The sequence below is a fragment of the Podarcis cretensis genome (assembly GCF_951804945.1).
Source record: "Podarcis cretensis genome assembly, chromosome: 6".
Taxonomy (NCBI): domain Eukaryota; kingdom Metazoa; phylum Chordata; class Lepidosauria; order Squamata; family Lacertidae; genus Podarcis; species Podarcis cretensis.
Window position 1 is genome coordinate 19326198 of NC_137175.1, and position 19354 is coordinate 19345551.

Below are 19354 nucleotides of genomic sequence, written 5' to 3' on the forward strand. Positions count from 1 at the left end.
TGCTTCAGGTATAATATGAAACGCTTATAAAAAGAAAAAGTAATCCGTATAGGGCCTTAACAACTTTGCTAAGCACTGCCATGCAACTTGTATATTTAGGCTGGTTCGTAAGTGATATAATGAAGCTATACTTTCATTTAAGATTTACAAGCTCACCCAGTCCAACTGACCATTGAACAGTTTTGGCTGTGGCTGGCTTTAGTCCAGCTCTTACCTAAGTAGGCAATGGTTGTTAGTGTCTACATAAGGTCAGAAATCATTACTATGTAAACAGTTTAGCTTATGATAGATTATTTTATCAAAGCGTCACTATGAAAATATTAACAACTTTGAATTTGTTGAAATTGGTTCTTTTTTTGCAGGCAATACCATTTATCTAATTGCACTAATATTGTCAGTATTACTAATGTAAGCAGAATGCCTACTAACAGGCAAAAATAAATGACTTCTAATTACATATGTGCAGTGCAATCCTATGCATGTTTGCTATTAGCAAGAGCCGGTTGTTGTGTGATAAGAGTGTCAGACTTAGGGCCTGGGAGAGTTTCAAATCCCCACTTAGCCATGAAGCTCATTATGTGATCTTGGACGAGTTACTGCTTCTCACCCCGGCCTACTTTACAGAGTTGTTGTGTGGATTAAATGAGGAGGGGGAGAACCATGCAATGCCACATTGAACTCCTTGGAGAAAAAAGTGGGATATAAAGATAAGAAACAAGCAAGACTTACTCCCAAGTGTATTTAGGATTCCATCCTCAAAGTTATGTACAGAATCAAATTACAAGCAATATAAAACATTCAGAGACAAAAACACATAGTGAAAAAAGCAAAAACAGCATTAATTCCCACATGTTCATAGTTTCATCTGGTTTGGTAAGAACGTATGAAAACTGGGAGTTTGTTGATTATTTATTTATGTATTATCATTGTAAAACTTCTATACCAGTGTATGCACTTTAAGTAGTGATCAGGTCCACACACCCCCATATGGAACTGATTGATTGAAACCTGAATTACAAAATTGAGAAACAAAATTGGTGACAGAGACCATGCATTTGGCACCAGTAAACCTCTTGTGAGAGGCTGTTCATAACTTTGGTGCCGCCACCAGAGAAGGCCCTAGTTGCCAGCCACCTCACTTCATTTGGTAGAGGCCCTCAGAGCAGCATGTCTGACTAAGATCTTAAGGATTGGGTAGGTATATTTGGGAAAAGGATGATATTTCAAGCAGCCTGGCTGTTAGGCATTACCGCCTTTGGCTCCCCAGATGTTAGATTACCACTGGCATCATTCCTGGCTCTTGAATACATTGGCTAGAGTTGATGGGAGCTGGAGTTCCATAACATCTAGAAGACCACAGATTCCTCACCCCTGCGTTAAGGGCTTTGAAGGTTAAAACTAGTTCTTTAAAACGGTGCCCACAAACTGACTACAAGACATTGCAGCTGGCAAAGGGAAAATCTACTGTCTTGTGACTTTGAGCAAGTTCCTCAGTTTTGATTTCCCCTTTTGTAAATGAAAGAGCTCTATACAGGAATAAATATAAGTGGAGATTGGCAAGCTCTTGTATATTTGTGTGTTTACAGGCTTGTTCCCGGCTATATGGACCTAGATTTGAAACAATAAAACTACTAGCACATTTGCAAAGCTAAGCAGAGACTGGTATGGTTTCAAATTAGATGGAGGTCTGTTTGTTAGAGATTACTGCATTGCCTGGGGGGGTTGGACTAGATGACCCTTGGAGGTACCTCCCAACTCTACAATTCTGTGATTTTAGGAAGGTACTAATTTCCACTCGTTTCTTCAACGTTTTCAAAATAATTGTCTCCCTGACCTCTCTTAAAGACAGTATGTGGAATCCAGTTGGTGCCCTTGTACACATGGAAGGGCTTTTGGTTCAGTGGAGGCATCTATTAATGGAATATGTCAGGGCACCTTCTGCCAAGTTTCCCTTGCCTGTGACACCGCAGTGCCCACTGCCCCTGCAAATCAGCACCACAGAGTTGGGGGGAACCATCCAGAATATGTTGGGAGGTGGTATGGAGAGCAGCAGGGGAATGGGGGAAATCAGCAGAAATCTCCTGTTAGCTGGATCACCTCTGCTGGATCAAAAGCCTGTCTGTGAATGCAAGATTACAGATTGGATTCCTCCCAGTGGGAACTAATTGGACCTGGATGGTGCCAGAACAACATTTTAAATAGGAATTGAATTGAAACTTTAGGTGGTTTCTTGAGAAATCATTTAGTATGTGGCCTTGTAGCTGTTATAACTACCTGTCTTAAAAACAGCTCCATTTTCCCTCGGCATTGTATGATTATTGTGTGATTAAAGCTTTTCTGACCAGGAATGTTACATGACAGACAAGTAGCTGAACCAAGCCATTACCCAAGATGCTTCATTTCAATCCGATGAAGCTAGAATTCTCAGAACTATTTCAGACAATGCAGCCTACCTACCCGAGGCTACTATTTTGTTGAATTGATCTGATTTTTTAAAAGTGCAATTTAAAAAAAATGTTTTTCCTTCTGTTGTTTTTTTAAAATTATTATTCGTTATAATAAGGTCCCGAGATGGGTTACAACAATTAAAAATACAGTTCAAAGTGGTTTAAAAACATGCAATTAAACAATTGCAAAAAAGTAGGGTTAGTCCTAAAAATAAACATCTCAGGAGTCAAAAGCCAGGGTAAAGAGAAGCATCTTCAGCATTGCCAGACACTCCTCTGGGGCAAGGAGTCCTACAGTTTTGAGGCTGCCACAGAGAATGCTCTCCTTAGGGCTACCACCATCTTGAGGGTGTCAGAACCACCACTGCCATTTTTAGTACCTGAGATGGTCTGTAAAGAAGGAGGCTACTTTTAATGAACCATCTCATTTAGATCTATGGAGACATCCTTGCTACAACCCATTATCTGAAGTTGTCTTTGAAAATATACATAAGATCATTTCTAACTGCAAAAATAATGTTGAAACGTATAAATTAATGGTGGTTGATGTGCTGAGCATTGCCAATTCAAGAAACATTCGAATCTGCCTTGTACTTTTAAGACCATTGATCCATCTAGCCCAGTATTCCCTTGCTCTGATTGGCTGTAGTTCTCTTTGTTTTTCCCCAGTCACTGCTACCTGAAATTCTTGTAAGAGGAGATGCTAGAGATATCTGCCCAGCACTAGCCATAACCTAGAATAGATGGCTTGAAGAAACACTGGCACTTCTTTTCAGTACAGAGATAATGATCTGCTGATAGATCTAGCCCAGAATTCTCTGCTCTGACTGGTAGCATCTCTCCAAGATGCTAACCAAAGACCTAAGTCAGTAGAGCATGAGACTCTCAGGGTTGTGGGTTGGACTAGGTGACTGTTGTGGGCCCTTCCAACTCTACAGTTCTTTGATTATGCTCATAGTGGTATCAGGGCTCAGCTATGCAACTCAGGGTTGTGGCCCCTTCCAACTGCACAATCCTATGATTCTTAGCTCTGCTTACCTGAGATCCTTAGATGCGGGTGGTGCTGTGGGTTAAACCACAGAGCCTAGAACTTGCTGATCAGGAGGTTGGCGATTCGAATCCCTGCGACCGGGTGAGCTCCCATTGCTCAGTCCCTGCTCCTGCCAACCTAGCAGTTTGAAAGCATGTCAAAGTGCAAGTAGATAAATAGGTACCGCTCCGGCGAGAAGGTAAACGGCGCTTCCGTGCGCTGCTCTGGTTCGCCAGAAGTGGCTTAGTCATGCTGGCCACATGACCCAGAAGCTGTACGCTGGCTCCCTCGGCCAATAAAGAGAGATGAGCGCCGCAACCCCAGAGTCAGTCACGAATGGACCTAATAGCCAGGGGCCCCTTTAACTTTACCTTTACCTGAGATCCTATGTTCTGAATATGCTGTTAGAGAGCTTTCACACAAATTTGATTAAATACTGTAAATTTGTGTAGCTCTTTCAGTAGTATTACATACAAAATAGGAAATTGAATGGGTTTTTATGGAGCAATGGGGACTACAATTATATTATTTCTACCACTTGAGTTTATCACTCTGGGAATTTTGATGACCCCCCATTCTCAAACCTTAATATTTCTCAGCATTAGCAGATACTGACCCTCAATATTTTTTCTGATTGGGTATTTTTTTAGAGACTATTCAGTCCTCAGATGAGGTGGGTAGGCTGCTTAGTCTTTTCCATACACCTCTTCAGATGAATCAGTGTCTCCTTGGGTAAGGTATGTATTGTTTCAAACATTTTCTTTGAATTAATGAGAAAAGAAATTGCATTAGAAAATTATCGCAGAGGAGAGAAGATTTCATTGAAATTCTCATGGGCAGTGGGTGTAGGGATTTTGTTAAACTTGCCTGTTATCTTAGTTGGCCAAAGGGTGTTAGCGTCATTCTAAAAATCATCTTTCTAGTACATTGGTACCTTGGGTTAAGTACTTAATTCGTTCCGGAGGTCCGTTCTGAACCTGAAACTGTTCTTAACCCGAAGCACCACTTTAGCTAATGGGGTCTCCTGCTGCCGCCGGAGCACAATTTCTGTTTTCATCCTGAAGCAAAGTTCTTAACCCGAGGTACTATTTCTGGGTTAGCGGAGTCTGTAACCTGAAGTGTATGTAACCTGAAGCATATGTAACCCGAGGTACCACTGTAGTCTGCACTCTGCAGCCCTCCTATGTCCTGGCACTTTAATTAAAAGTTAGGGGAAGACTGTCTCCTGCCATGAATTATTTTCAGATCAGGAAGCGTGGACAGCCAGGAAGGCTGTGGAGTTTGGGAGAAATTTATACAGTTGGGAAGTGGGACCACTCTTGCCACCTTGTAACGATAAGGTAAGCTCAAAATCCTACATGGTCCTCTTTCACAAAGGAAGAACACTTTTGGGAAATTGGAGGTGAGATTTCAGCGCAGCACTTGTTTCTGGGCCTTCTTCACTATCTGATAGTAACATCCTCATTTTGCCCGGGTGTCCTCTGAGAATGTCACACACAGCCATAGTCAAAACAAAATAAAAGAAAAAAATTCCTTCCAGTAGCACCTTAAAGACCAACTAAGTTAGTTCTAGGTATGAGCTTTCGTGTGCATGCACACTTCTTCAGATACCTATCTGTAACACACAGCCATGTTTGTTGGCAGACCAATGTTTCATTCTGATTCACCATTGGCAGCATTAATGGTTCTTCTACCAGAAGTCATAAGGTACAGGAACAGTAGCAGAAGAGGAACTTGCAGGAATAGGAAGGCTCTGGGAACTCATTGCCTTCAGCAGCTACAAAGAAGTATGTGACTAGTTGTTTATGGGTCTAAAGGATGGTTCCTTTTCAAATGGGTCCTGGAGAAGATGCAGAAATCAGCAGTCTAGGGTGATAAATACTGATATTTGATCTCTTAGAGAGAATTATTGGAAAAATAGCAGTCTGTGATCCCTGACCAAAAGCCTAACATACTTTGCACATGAGCTGCTTTAGTCAAATGGACTTCCTCTTGTTTTAGTTCCATGTGAAGCTACTTATGATGCTTAAATGTTGCCTTGCTGGATTAGATCGAAGGTCTACTTAGGCTAGCTCACTAACTCCAGCCTCTATCTGAGTTCTAATATTTTGAGGTGCTAGAAGTCAGTTCTATACTACAGGGTTCCCGAACTTGAATATCTAGTGTCTTCCATCATCCCTTGCTAGCAGGACCAGTGGTCCAGGATGGTGGGAATGATTGTCCAAAAACAGCTGGAGACCCAGGTTTGGGAAGGCCTGCTATACTCCACATAGTTTTGTCAGTCTTAACACGCCACCCTTAATCATTCCCTCTTTTCCACTTCTAGTACTAGCCTTAGTATATTACTGTCCCAATTTTCAGTATCACTGTATTCAGTTTCACTGTCCCATTTTCTGTCCCTCATTTTAAGGAGCAAAAGCATTCTCCACTGGAATTAGGAAATGCACGGGCATCAAAAGGAAAACCTTACAGTCTTTTTATTGTAAACTTCCCCTCTTCATGATTCTTTTAGTCTCCCCCCCCCCCACACACACACTTTGTCCCTTCTCCACTCTGGTACTTGAGATATGGCAACATGATACTACAAATGTGGGCATGACGGGCACATAACACTGTTAGGATGGTAGTTTTCTTTTAAATTCTTTCCCTTACTCTCTCCCCCCCTTTTTACTACCAAAGCTCATTAACGAGATACCTAATGAGCTTTGTATTATAACCTCCATATTTTTTTCCGTGTGGCTGTAGCCTCTTTTAAATCCTCTTCAGAATATTTGTATTTAGGATATTGTCTCTCTCAACATCATTTAGACCAGGGATTTCCAGCCCAGCAAGCTCCGCGTTGCAGGCCTTTGTGCGTTTTTGCTGGGGTGGAGGGGCTTGAAATATAATAATAATAATAATAATAATAATAATAATAATAATAATAATAGGCACTTCCTATTATGGTGGGAGAGATGCATGTTTGGTTGTGTAAATGTGAACATAAAAAAGAGCCTTTGGGATCAGGTCAATGATCTATCTAGTCATTGTGGGAAACCCACAAGCAGGATTTGAGCACAAGGGCACTCTCCCCTCCTGTTATGAAGTGTATGTGTGAGAGAGATACTTGTGTGTCTGTGGTGTGTATGTATACTGTTAGCGTGTGTGAGGAGGAGTGGGTTAGCCACCTTGTGCGTTTTTTTTCCTCCTGGGGAATGCTCCCTGATATTAGACAGCAGTGGACAGCATCAGGGTGTAGATCTGGGTATAATCAATATTGTGTGATTGCCACAGTCAGGATGAGCAGGCCACTGATGACATCTCACAGGAAGCATGAGGTGGGGCAGCAGCAGCAGTGACTGCACTCTCTCTAGTTTTCTGTTACGTTACCCCCATCCCCAGCAGTCACAGCGCTGCCTTCCAATTCAAAATGTACCTGCTGATCCCAAAAGATTGGCGACCCGGTAAGCCTGTCCAATTGTTGCTCAGCTCTCCCTTCCCTGCTAATCGCTTTCTTTATCTTGCTTACATTACCTGGAGTTCAGTTCCAGGCTTGGTAACAAACAATTATTGAGGGCATTTCTTCTTCACCAGCCAGTTTGTTTTACCTTGAAGGCAGCATCAAAGTGTATTAAATAAATATTTGAGAAGAATTGGGAGTCTAATAATTCTGCTGTTGATTCAATTCTTCAAGAGTATTCGCAAAGCAGGATTAGAATTCTAAGCGGAGAATGCATTGTATTACTTTCAGAGAAGAGTTGATTCCAGGCAGTCACGGTAGCACAAGATTCTTCAGTCATGAGGAAAAAGATTTTGGGTTCTAGATTGGAATTGTAACAGGACCTGTAGTGAGGAAATGTGCACAGGACGAACAGTTATTTTATTTGCTTCAAGGCTCAGCTGGGTCCAGTATGGTTTCAAGTTGGATTGGGGACCACATGTTGAGATTCCTGCATTGCAGGGTGTTTGCCAGATGACCGTATGGGTCTCTTCTGTGATTCTATTATTGTTTTGTAACTCATCTTTTCCAGTTGCACTTTGTGAATATAGGTCATATTGAACCATTCTAATTCAGTGAAACCAGCCACCTTCTTCACAAGTGAACTTGTACCATTATTAGCAAAATGCTCTGTGAAGGTAAAGATGCTTCTCTCTCCAGTTGTGCAGAGATGAAAATCACAGTACAGTGGTACCTCGGGTTACAGATGCTTCAGGTTACAGACTCCGCTAACCCAGAAATAATACCTCGGGTTAAGAACTTTGCTTCAGGATGAGAACAGAAATCATGCTCTGGCGGCACAGTGGCAGCGGGAGGCCCCATTAGCTAAAGTGGTACCTCAGGTTAAGAACAGTTTCAGGTTAAGAACGGACCTCCAGAACGAATTAAGTTCTTAACCCGAGGTACGACTGTACTCACAACCAGAATGAGACGTGCACTAAAATCTTGAATCCTCTGAATGCTATGAAGTGATCTTATGCCCTCATAACTTTTTGTGAGCACAAAAATAAAGCAGCTCCTTTTTTCACTGACTCCAGCATCTTAAGGTGGTGGTCTGTTTGTTTTTTAAAGCATTTGGCCTTTGTTAATCAGATCACTATGCATGTGGTTGCTCACTTCTTATCCAGATGGTCAATGTGTTTGTGAATTACAGACACATCAAGAACATTAATATGTTCTCACACAAATGAAATGTTCATGTGCAAGTGTATAATCTTTTAATTGTGGTAGAATTATAATAAGGTAGAGCTGATACTTCTACTGTGAATGGGAAACACTTTTGTATTCCATGGGAACCTGCTTCATTAGGCAATCGGTTGCACAATATTTTTTCCAGAGCGGCCACTTGTAAACATGTGATGACAGCTTTTTTTTGGGGGGGGGCAAGGTTTTAGTCCTTTAGTTTTGCAGGATAGAATCTCAAACAAAAATTTAAAAATCCTAAAACGAGGGTTGGGGGAGAAAAAGGTACTACAATTTTGCTGATAAGTTCAAAATCTACCAGACAACTAAACATTTACTGGAGTGTTCAGAAGCTCAGATAGTCAGAATTCTCCCGTCGAGTGTGGATTTTGTGCTTCACAACTATGCAGGTTTCTAAGCTACCTTATTTAGTGTGGTCTTGTTCTGAATGTCTGTTTCTGCCCTGGCCAAACATGTTATTGGAAGTGACCTGTTTTGTATGCGTTAGGTGAAAACACTTGAGGGAGGTGAAGCAGAGGCAGCGAGGAGTGTGACTCACTGAGAACTTCAAAGGGTAGATGAAGAGGACTGCAGTTGATCCCCGGGCTTGAGATCCCCTCACCCCTGCTCTACAAAGACCAGTAGCTACAACTGGTTTAAAAACAAAGTTCACCGGAACTTGCTGCTGTTTAAACAATGCGCTTTGCTGAGTTGTCTGGAAAGCAGGGGGCATCTTAACAGGAGTGAGGGCAGGAGTCTTCTTCTTTGGCGATCACTCCGAGTAAGATTGTCTTCCATAAACACGGTTTTAACAATGAGTCTGTAAGTGACTATGGAGGCCAATTCTGGACCCACACGTCCTTCCACAGTGGGAACATTGGTTTCCGGGTGGGAGTTGATCGCGGTGTGGATTTGCCAAGCGTGCCTTCCTCTTAGCATGTTTCTCCCTTGCAACCTGAGTTCGAGTGTCTTCAAAGCTCATGACACCTTTGATAAATGCTGTTTTCCAACTGGAGCGCTCGCAGGCCAGTGTTTCCCAGTTGTTAGTGCTTATACTACATTTTTTTTAGATTTGCCTTGAGACAGTTTTTAAACCTCTTTTGTTGACCACCAGCATTACGCTTTCCATTTTTAAGTTCGGAATAGAGTAGTTGCTTTGGAAGACGATCATCTGGAAAGCAGGGGGCATCTTAACAGGAGTTAGGACAGGAGTGGGCATACATCTGCCTAGCAGTTGGTTCTAGCTTGAGGCAAGCTGCTTTTCAAAATAAGCACTTCTTCATGGTTTGAATGAACCAGATTCTGCAGGTGCATTGTGGGAGGTCTTAGTGTTTGCAGCCTAGTATAAAATGTCTCCTACATGCCCCAGGCAAAACCTTCAATCCTGCCAGCTATCAGAATGAAATTACAAGGGCAGCACAGAGGTGGCTTGTTCACAAACACATGCAGGCACATACATAATGGACAGCCCTTTGGCTTTTAAAAATCAAAATCGATCCTCATCAGTTTTACTAAAATAGGGGCGGGCAATTTCCTTGTCCCCAAAGACTGCATGCCGTGGTGGGCTATGGGCCACATGGCTGTAGTAGGCATGGCCTGGGCTCCCCCCACCCACATACTCCCCAGCTTAGTCTCTCGTACTTATCCTTCCCCCAGTGTCTCAGTGTGGAGAGAGAGAGAGAGAGAGAGAGAGAGAGAGAGAGGTTTAAGCCTTCTCTCCTGGAGCACTGAGATCCAGTAACATCTTCCTCCCTGCTGCAAGCTGCTGGGAATATTTTGTCTGGGCAGTGAGAAAAGGAGGGCACATATGTTGGGAATTCAGGGAGCAAGCCATTGCGTGCATCTTTCACATCCTGGATTTGAGTATAGTGGGTGGAATTCAATGTCATGCTCCTCTAACCATTCTCTCTGCGCTGAGCTGGGGGTTTTTGCCCCCCCCCCCGAGCAAATTTTGGAGGGTGTGTTGGGGGAAGAGCAGGAGGGGGCAGCCCTGTTGTACAAGTGGAAGTCCTTGATCAGTGCTTCCACTGATAGGGCTGGTTGGGTGAATTCCACCCAGAATGTTTGTTGGGAGACTAGTTCATGGGTGACACAGGCATATGAACAATAGTGATGAACTGTATAATATATTGCAAGTCAGGTACACTAAGAGGGTTGGCTGGTTTGTTGCATAGTAGAAACAAAATATATTTGTTTCTCCACTTAATATGAACCAAAAGAAAGACTTGGGTGTTCTGCTCTTTCAACTTTTGAATGTTTATTGGCCTTGTGTGTTAATTCTGAAGCTTCTGTTAGCAATTCAGAGGGCAAACAGTCCCCAGTTTTGATAATAGAATATACATTTTTAGTCTTCTGAGGCTACAAATTTCCTAGAATTGGTTTTTCCTTCATTTGTAATTTTATGCACAACCCTAAGTACAAACAGCAGATTGTAAATCGCCATCCTCCAGCTACTGTCATAATTATGGTAAGTGGTGAACTCTTAACACAGAAAGTCTATTGTGTGTGCTTATTCATACCTGATATTGATCAAATACCTTCTCAATTTCCTTATAATCTCATTAAGACATAAGGTCCACTAAGGAGCAGTTTAATGTTATTACTGTGGTACCTCGGGTTACGTACTTAATTCATTCCAGAGGTCCGTTCTTAACCCGAAACCATTCTTAACCTGAGGTGCACTTTCGCTAATGGGGCCTCCCACTGCCGCCGGCACACAATTTCCATTCTCATCCTGGGGCAAAGTTTGTAACCCGAGGTACTTCCGGGTTAGCGGAGTTTGTAACCCGAGGTGTTTGTAACCCAAGGTACCACTGTACATTCTTCAAATGCATCATTCTATGGGCTCATAGAAGGATATTTTAACTTCTTTAGCAGTTGTCATATGCTTGGGACAGCTGATGCATTTATTTATTTTCTCTCCTGCCCTTTCTTAGCCCAAGGTAACAAACAAAACAGACAAAACAAAAAAAACCACAAAACATTTAAATAAGAATCACACCTCCTCACCGCTAGATAACTTGAAGAGTTCCAGGCACAATATATTTCAGCAGCCAAATTCTAGGGTACAATTTCAAGAATGTTTAAAACTCTGCCCAAAGTGGGAATTAAGATTAAGCCACTGCTTTAAGTTGTAAGTATTGCCAGGATACTGATGCAAGCAGTTGAAATTCAGATTTAAGGTTCTGATGGAGTTTGAAAAAGCCAAGTTGTTGATTCGTTATGAGAATGCTGTATGGGTTATGGGAGTGGAGTGGGATGTGTACATGGGGGTGAGTACTGCTGCAGTTTTGTGTATGTGTGTATGTGTGTGTTGCACTATTAAGAAATAAGTTTCAATAAACTTGGTAATTTGAAATCCCTGGAATTTGTCATACTAGTTTTTAAACAAGAATTTTCAGAAGAATGAGCTGAATTCACAATCATTTGGATTTTGAGGTTCAAACGCTTTGTTATTTGGTTGTTGCTTTGATCTTCTAGGTAGTATTCTCTTGAAATCATTGTTGAACTGAGCATATTTATCAGTCAAACTCCTAGCCTGTCTGCTATTCTTCATTGCGTGCCCATAGCCCTGCTTCCTTCATGCACCAGACTGAAAAAAACAAACTCTGCAATTTCACTGAGCTAACGTAGCCTGTTGACGAAGAGGGTAATGGTGTGAGCAATGGCTGATTTATGTGTTCTTCATGAAAATGGAAAACTATAGCATGACATAGAAAAGAGTTAACATCAGGCACCAGCTATTCTATTTGCCACGGCGAGTGTGGGACTCCACCGAGGCGCATGTGACAAGGGGCCGCAACTTCCTTGCAACTTCAGACCTGCAGAAGTAGGCTGAGATAATCCTGGCCATTGCTTAGCTGTCCTTTCCACCTTCCCAGCTCCAAAGTTGGAAGAATGGCCAAGGCTTGTACATCAGCTGTCTGGAGTCATGCAGGCAACAAAAGAAGCAATATCCTAAAATCAGCCAGCCTTGTATTTTACAGAGCAGACAAGGGAAGGGTTCAGGGGAAAGGGTGGGGTATAAATTGAATTATTATTAATTCTGAAGGTGCCTTTGATTCTTTCTCCGCATTGACCCTTTCTCTTGGGAAAGGTGAGTTGTGTGTTGGGAACCTTTTCCCCTTCCCTCCAGAAAGGCCACTCTCCTCAAGCCAGCAAACTCCCATTTCTAAGGGAGAAGAGCTGGTGGTTACAATTTTTGGCTTTTATACTTTTCCAATAAGACATTGGACTGGGGTCACCTACTAAGTCTGGCTCTGAGGGGAGGGTGAACTTCCAGAAAGAGTGCGCTGCAATGCTTGCACTGATGTCCCCCTTAGCGCAACATTGAATTCCATCGTTTGTAGTTGTCTTTAATTTCTGTGTATTATATGTGCATGTAAAAACATGTAAACAATTGACTTGGCCAGCAAAGCCAGCCAAAAACTGTAGACCTTTTGTTAAGAGTAGCATCTTTTGTTGGGATGAATTTGACTTTTCCACATGAGAACTATCGGTCATAAAGTTGTATGTGTGTGTATTTGACCAAATCTGGATACTATATTCTCTGTTCCTGTAAGGTGTTGGTTGTTTTTTTTAAAAACTTTTTATAAAGTTTACTTACCTGGCTCAACTTTGAAAACAAGATGGCTGAACAACTCAGTTTGTTTCGAACTGACTAGAATCTGAGGGATATGAATTGCATAAATGTAAACAGAAAATTGAGTGATAACAGACTTTTTGATCTGAATTCCAAGTGCTTTGGGACAAAACGTTTTCAGTAAATTATTTTCTCCCCCTCCCTCTTCTCTCCCGCCTCCCAGTAGAAACTATGTTCCAACTTCCTGTCAACAACCTTGGCAGTTTAAGAAAAGCCCGGAAAACTGTGAAAAAAATACTAAGTGACATTGGTTTGGAATACTGTAAAGAGCATATAGAAGTAAGTACAATCTTCCGTTGAACTCTTGGGTTGCAGTTTAAATTGAAGGGCTGTATGGAGAACAGTGCTTGACTGGTATTACAAAAGTGGCATGAGTTTTTCGCTTCTTGGCTGTACGTACTTATCAAGCCAAAAACTGTGATTATCTGCTTGGCTGCCACCCCATCAAGGGAGCCATCTCCTGAGAGACATGGAGCTTTCCCACCTAACCACTTCTTGGTATCTTTGTGGGAAAGGTTGGCGTTGGCTGGTTTCAGTCTGTGCCACTAAGACACACTGGTTGGCCTCTGGATGGAGAACTTCCGTCACATGCTGCACTTGTTATATAGAAAATGATGATTATGGTGATAATTTTTTATTTGTACCCCGCCCATCTGGCTGGGTTTCCCCAGCCACTCTGGGCGGCTTCCAACAAAGACAAAAAATACACTAAAATGTCACACATTTAAAACTTCCCTGAACAGGGCTGCCTTCAGATGTCTTCTGAATGTCAGGTAGTTGTTTATCTCTTTGACATCTGATGGGAGGGCGTTCCACAGGGCGGGTGCCACTACCAAGAAGGCCCTCTGCCTGGTTCTCTGTAGCTTTGCTTCTCGCAATGAGGGAACTGTCAGAAGGCCCTCGGCGCTGGACCTCAGTGTCCGGGCAGAATGATGGGGGTGGAGATGCTCCTTCAGAGATGCCTCGTAGGTAAGAGGTCCAAGGAGTGTTGCTGAAGAAACTCCCAAGGAGTTGTTTCAAGACAAAAGGATGATCTCTCTGTGTTAAATATCACAGCATTAACTGTGGTAGTCTAGTAATGTAGTACCCGTGTCTCAAACTGCTTCTCCCTCTGCAGTGGAGAACCTCTTCTGCCTACTGAAGGGTAGAAAACCATCCGTGAAACTGAGGTGGTACGGCTAGCAGGAAGGAAAGGAGAGGGAGAAAACGGGAGATGCTACAGAATACTGCTTATTTCAAGCCCAACACGTTTTGGAAAACCTTGCTGGAGGGCATGTTTTTATCAACAGTTCTGACACACCAGGGGTTACTGCAGTATCCTTTGTATGTTAGAATTGTTGCTAAAATCTGCCCTTGAGAAATGATTTTTTTCCAAAATGCAATGGGCTAAAAATGAATGCTGTCTTGTAGCCCTTCAAGTCCCCCCATCACTTTTTTTTGTCTGCTGAATTGTGAATCTGACTTAGGCATTTCAAAACTGTGCAGCTGTAATACTAGATTCTCTTCTTTAGCTACTACCAAAGTTTTAGATTACTTCAATTAAATGGGTGCGTGCACTTTTTGCATATAACCAACAAAATGGATTGATGTTAATGCCCAATTTATCAGTAATAAAATAAACAACAATGCACACTGTGTCTGTTTAGTGTTCACAGCTGCAGCACTTAGAAGCAGCTATGATTGATTTCATTGGGACCAGTTTAAGCATGAAATACTTTGAAAACTGGACAAAGTTATTCCACAATAAATTTGTCGGTCTTCAATGTGCCACATGGCTTTTGCTTTTGGACAAACGCTAAATGCATATTTTGAAAAATGTGGGCTGAAATTTCATGTTATCTGTGATTTTTCACACAATCGTTTCTATTTTTTGTAGTCTGGTATATAGATTCTGCTCCTGCACAGGACAGATCTAGGAGGATTCTAGCCCTCTAGCCTGGCAACTAGTCCTCATGCCTTCTCCTTTTAAGAAGGATTGGCAGTGAGAGCAGCTTCATGCCCTGTGATCTTCTGGAGAGCATTCTCAGTAAGGTTCCCACTGAACCTAGCTTTTTAGAGACTACTCTTTCCGTTTCTACACCTTTTACTTTAAAGTACAAATAACCTGTCGACACACAAACTACCGTACTTTTCCGTCTATTAGATGCCCCCATATATAAGACTCCCTCCTATTTTGGGGGACTCAATTTTAAGAAAATGAGTGGAGATGGCCCAACGATGTTGAGCCTCTCCCCCCAAGCAGCTGCAGGCAGGAAATACTCCCTAGATTGTTTCCTGCGCTCAACAGCATCGAGGGAAGTTGCGCTCCAGCCAGCCAGCGCCTCCAGATGGCTCCCCGCGTGCAGCAGCATCTCCCCCCCCCCATGCCACTATCCGTGTATTGGACAACCCCAGTTTTTTTTTACATGATTTTTGTGTCAAAAAACCTCATCCAATACACAGAAAAATACGGTAATCTATGCTCCTGCAAGTACTTCCTTGCTCATATGGTCTGGGCAAGCTCATTCCCTCAAATAATTTTTCATATGTGATTATCTGTATGACTTATAGATTGCATAAAAAAATTAAACGGACTTCGTAGGGGAAAGCGAACAGGGGCCAGACAAATTTAAGCAATTTAAAGTCATCTTTATTTCAAAGGAATGTTAAGTACCTGTCTTCTATTGAAGTGGTTGTATCATGCCCTTAATTAGTAAAAAAAAAAAAAAGTGCATTAATTAGTAAAAATTATACTCCCTGGGAAGTTTTCTGTTAATGAGCCCTTTTATTTGTAATTTTTGGTACCTTAATAATTCTTCTTGAATTTCCAAGATCTAAAGAAATGAATAGGCAATCATTCTGTGGTTTGTTATTTCTATTTATGCTTTTGTCAATCTTCCACTGTTGCAGGATTTTAAGCAGTTTGAACCCAATGACTTCTATCTGAAAAACACTACATGGGAAGATGTTGGATTGTGGGATCCTTCACTTACAAAAAATCAGGTTGGTAATAATGTGGTAAAATGACCTTAAATCTGAAACCAATTAAGTTTGGAATCGTGTTTTTATGACAAACGTTAAGCGCTTTACAACCTAAATTATATCTGTTTACGAAAGTAATAATTCCCACTGATTTCAGTGAGATTTATTGCAAGATGTATGTGCATAGGATTACAGCCCAGATGTCAGCAGAGGTGGGACAGAAGAAAAAGAGTGTTATAGTATTATGGGGACTGGTCACTATGGTGTCTGTGGAAACTGCAGTTGCTGAGTGATGTCTCAGGACTGAGTAGGTCTGTTGAAATCTTTTGGACTTGAGTTTGGCAGTGAGTGTACTCCTGAATATGACTTAGTTGGATATTATCACTAGTAGTTCAACATAATTGAAGAAATTTAAACTTAACTAGCAAATTTGGTGCCCCTTTTAAGATAAGCAGAATTGAGAAAGAACTGACAGCAGGTAGTTCAACTCTGATATACTACCAAAACATTGTTAAAGAAACTTAACAATGGTTTGGTGGGTCTGAATTGACAAAGCATAGTTTATACAGTGAGGGGGGGAAGTATTTGATCCTCTGCTAAATTTGCCCGTTTGCCCTCTGACGAAGAAATGACCAGTCCATAATTTTAATTGTAGGTTTATTGTAGCTGTGAGAGACAAAATAACAACAGGAAAGCCCCCAGAAACCCAGAAGACAAAAGTCAGAGATTGATGTGCATTATAATGAATGAAATAAGTATTTGGTCCCCTATCAGCCAGCCAGATGTCAGGCTACCTGGTATCTTCACTGTGTGTAACGAGCTGAGAGTAGAAGCACCTGCTGTAAGGGAGAGGTCTTACCTGTAATCCCACCTCGTTACAGTACCTGTACAAAAGAGACCTGTCGACAGAAGCAATCAATCCAGCAGATTCCCAAGTAGCCACCATGACCAAGACCAAAGAGCTGTCCAAGGATGTCAGGGACAAGATTGTAGACCTGCACAAGGCTGGACTGGGCTACAAGACTATTGCCAAGCAGCTTGGTGAGAAGGTGACAACAGTTGGTGCAATCATTCGCAAATGGAAGAAACACAAAATAACCGTCAACCTCCCTCGGTCTGGGGCTCCATGCAAGATCTCATCTCGTGGAGTTGAAATGATCATGAGCAAGGTGATGAAGCAGCCCAGAACTACATGGGGGGGAACTTGTCAATGATCTCAGGGCAGCTGGGACCATAGTGTAAGGTTATCTGATTTTTTCTAATAAATCTGGGGACGCAAATAATATAATATAATATAATATAATATAATATAATATAATATAATATAATATAATATAATATAATATAATAAATTTTTTTAAAAAAATTTAAAAAAAAAATTAAGAAAAAAGCCAACACCACAGATCAAAGTTTGCTTTAAAACTGAGCTGGCGAGGAGGTCCTCTCTGTGAGTGGGAAGACGGCACTCAGTGGGGACCCCGAGGTGCAGCCGAGCCTCCTGCTCTCACTGCGGGGCTGCCCCAAATCTCCCAGCCACCGTCGGCTGAAGTGCTCCAGTGCTCCTTGCCACTGCCAGATCGAGCCCAAAGCTTTTGCACGAACACACCCGTCCTGCGCCGCTTCTTTCTCTTTCTCTCCCAGCCCACCTCCCTCCCCCCATCCCTCCTCCTGTCCTCACCAAAGTCATGCAGCCGCAAGCAGCTCAAAAGGAGTGGAAAATGGCCAGTGGTGGCAGATCGAGCCATTAGATTATCTCCTTCATGTTTGGTACCTAGGTAAAGGTAAAGGGACCCCTGACCATTAGGTCCAGTCGTGGCCGACTCTGGGGTTGCGGCGCTCATCTCGCTTTATTGGCTGAGGGAGGCGGCGTACAGCTTCCAGGTCATGTGGCCAGCATGACCAAGCTGTTTCTGGTGAACCAGAGCAGCGCACGGAAACGCTGTTTACCTTCCCGGCGGAGCGGTACCTATTTATCTACTTGCACTTTGATGTGCTTTCGAACTGCTAGGTTGGCAGGAGTAGGGACCAAGTAACGGGAGCTCACCGCGTCACGGGGATTCGAACCGCCGACCTTCTGATCGGCAAGTCTCTAATCTGCTTTTATTTGCCAGAGGCCCCCTCCCCTCCCACCAGCTTCGGTGGGTGGCAGTGGCGAAGAAGAAAAAGAAGAGTTTGGATTTGATATCCCGCCTTTCATTCCCTTTAAGGAGTCTCAAAGCGGCTAACATTCTCCATTCCCTTCCTCCCCCACAACAAACACTCTGTGAGGTGAGTGGGGCTGAGAGACTTCAAAGAAGTGTGACTAGCCCAAGGTCACCCAGCAGCTGCATGTGGAGGAGCGGAGACGCGAACCCGGTTCCCCAGATTACGAGACTACTGCTCTTAACCACTACACCACACTGGCTCTCTAAGAGCAAAGAGGCAGAAGTAGCAGGGTGGTGGAGAAGAATGTGTGTGTGTGTGTGTGTGTGTGTGTGTGTGTGTGTCCCTCTGTATTTTTTGGCTGCCGCCGCTTCTCTACATAATATGTTTATATGATTAGCTGAGCCCAGGCGTGGGTAGAAGAGAGAGAAAGAGAAGGGGTGGAGATTGGCGGAAGAGGTGGAGGCTGGAGGTGGCTCCAGTTCAGAGCTAGTGGAGAGTCCGTGTCAGGACTTCGCAATCCCCAGTCGCACACAGAGAGAGGTGCATGGGCGAAAGGGAGCTGGCAATACAATCCACTGGGATTTTTCTTTTAAGGGCGATTTCACTTGCCCCCCACTTTCCTTTCCCTCTCTGTCTCTCTTCCTTTCTCTCCCCATTGCTTTGAGTGCGACCAGCTTTGCTCTTGATCTCCATTTACGGGGCCTCAGCAGCAGCAGCAGCAGCGTCAAGGACGGGAGAAGCAAGGAGGGTGGAGGGAAGCAAAGCTTGAAGGAAGATTGGAACTGGATCCTGCCATAGGCCAGGATGCCATCCAGGGAGATGTAAATAAGGCCAATGGAGAGAAAGGGGGCTTTTCTTTCCAATTTTTCCTCTCTTGCGTGTGTGCCTGTGCTTTGCAATCACAGCGACTTCTCCCCACTTCGCCTCCCTGCCAGACAATTGAGTTGATTCTGGCTGCTTCTGTTGGCGTCATTGTTTCCTGGGGGCATTTAATGAAATCCGGGGACATTCCGGGGGTGGAATTGGTCGGGGGAAACATTTCCAAATCTGGGCACTGTACCTGGGAACCGGGGACGTCAGGTAACCCTACCATAGTCACCATGAAAACAGTTGGTAACACACTACGCCGTGAAGGACAGAGATCTTGCAGAGCCCACCAGGTCCCCTTGCTCAAGACAGCACATGTACAGGCCCGTCTGCAGTTTGCCAATGCACATCTGAACGACCCAGAGGAGAAGTGGGTGAAAGTGTTGTGGTCAGATGAGACCAAAATCGAGCTCTTTGGCATCAACTCAACTCGCCGTGTTTGGAGGAGGAGGAATGCTGCCTACGATCCCAAGAACACCATTGCCGCTGTCAGACATGGAGGGGGACATATTATGCTTTGGGGGTGTTTTTCTGCTAAGGGGACAGGACACCTTCACCGCATCGAAGGGACGATGGGTGGGACCGGACCATGTATCGTCAAA

The 19354-nt window shown here is 43.2% G+C and overlaps 1 protein-coding gene across 8 annotated transcripts in view; it reads left to right on the top strand.

Annotated features, from left to right (window-relative positions):
• Nucleotides 1-19354, top strand: part of ADNP (activity dependent neuroprotector homeobox) — a 46299-nt gene that overhangs the window by 20799 nt on the left and 6146 nt on the right. For 3 of the 8 annotated variants that reach the window (XM_079978946.1, XM_079978944.1, XM_079978948.1), the window contains 3 exons: nt 12943-13058; nt 15669-15761; nt 16622-16909. In XM_079978946.1, coding sequence (XP_079835072.1) covers nt 12951-13058; nt 15669-15761; nt 16622-16909 — 489 coding nt within the window. In that variant the 5' untranslated portion in view covers nt 12943-12950. Of the gene's footprint in view, nt 1-10588; nt 10605-12942; nt 13059-15668; nt 15762-16621; nt 16910-19354 lie in introns of those variants that run through there. The other 5 variants (XM_079978947.1, XM_079978945.1, XM_079978949.1 and 2 more) reach the window with 3 other exon arrangements.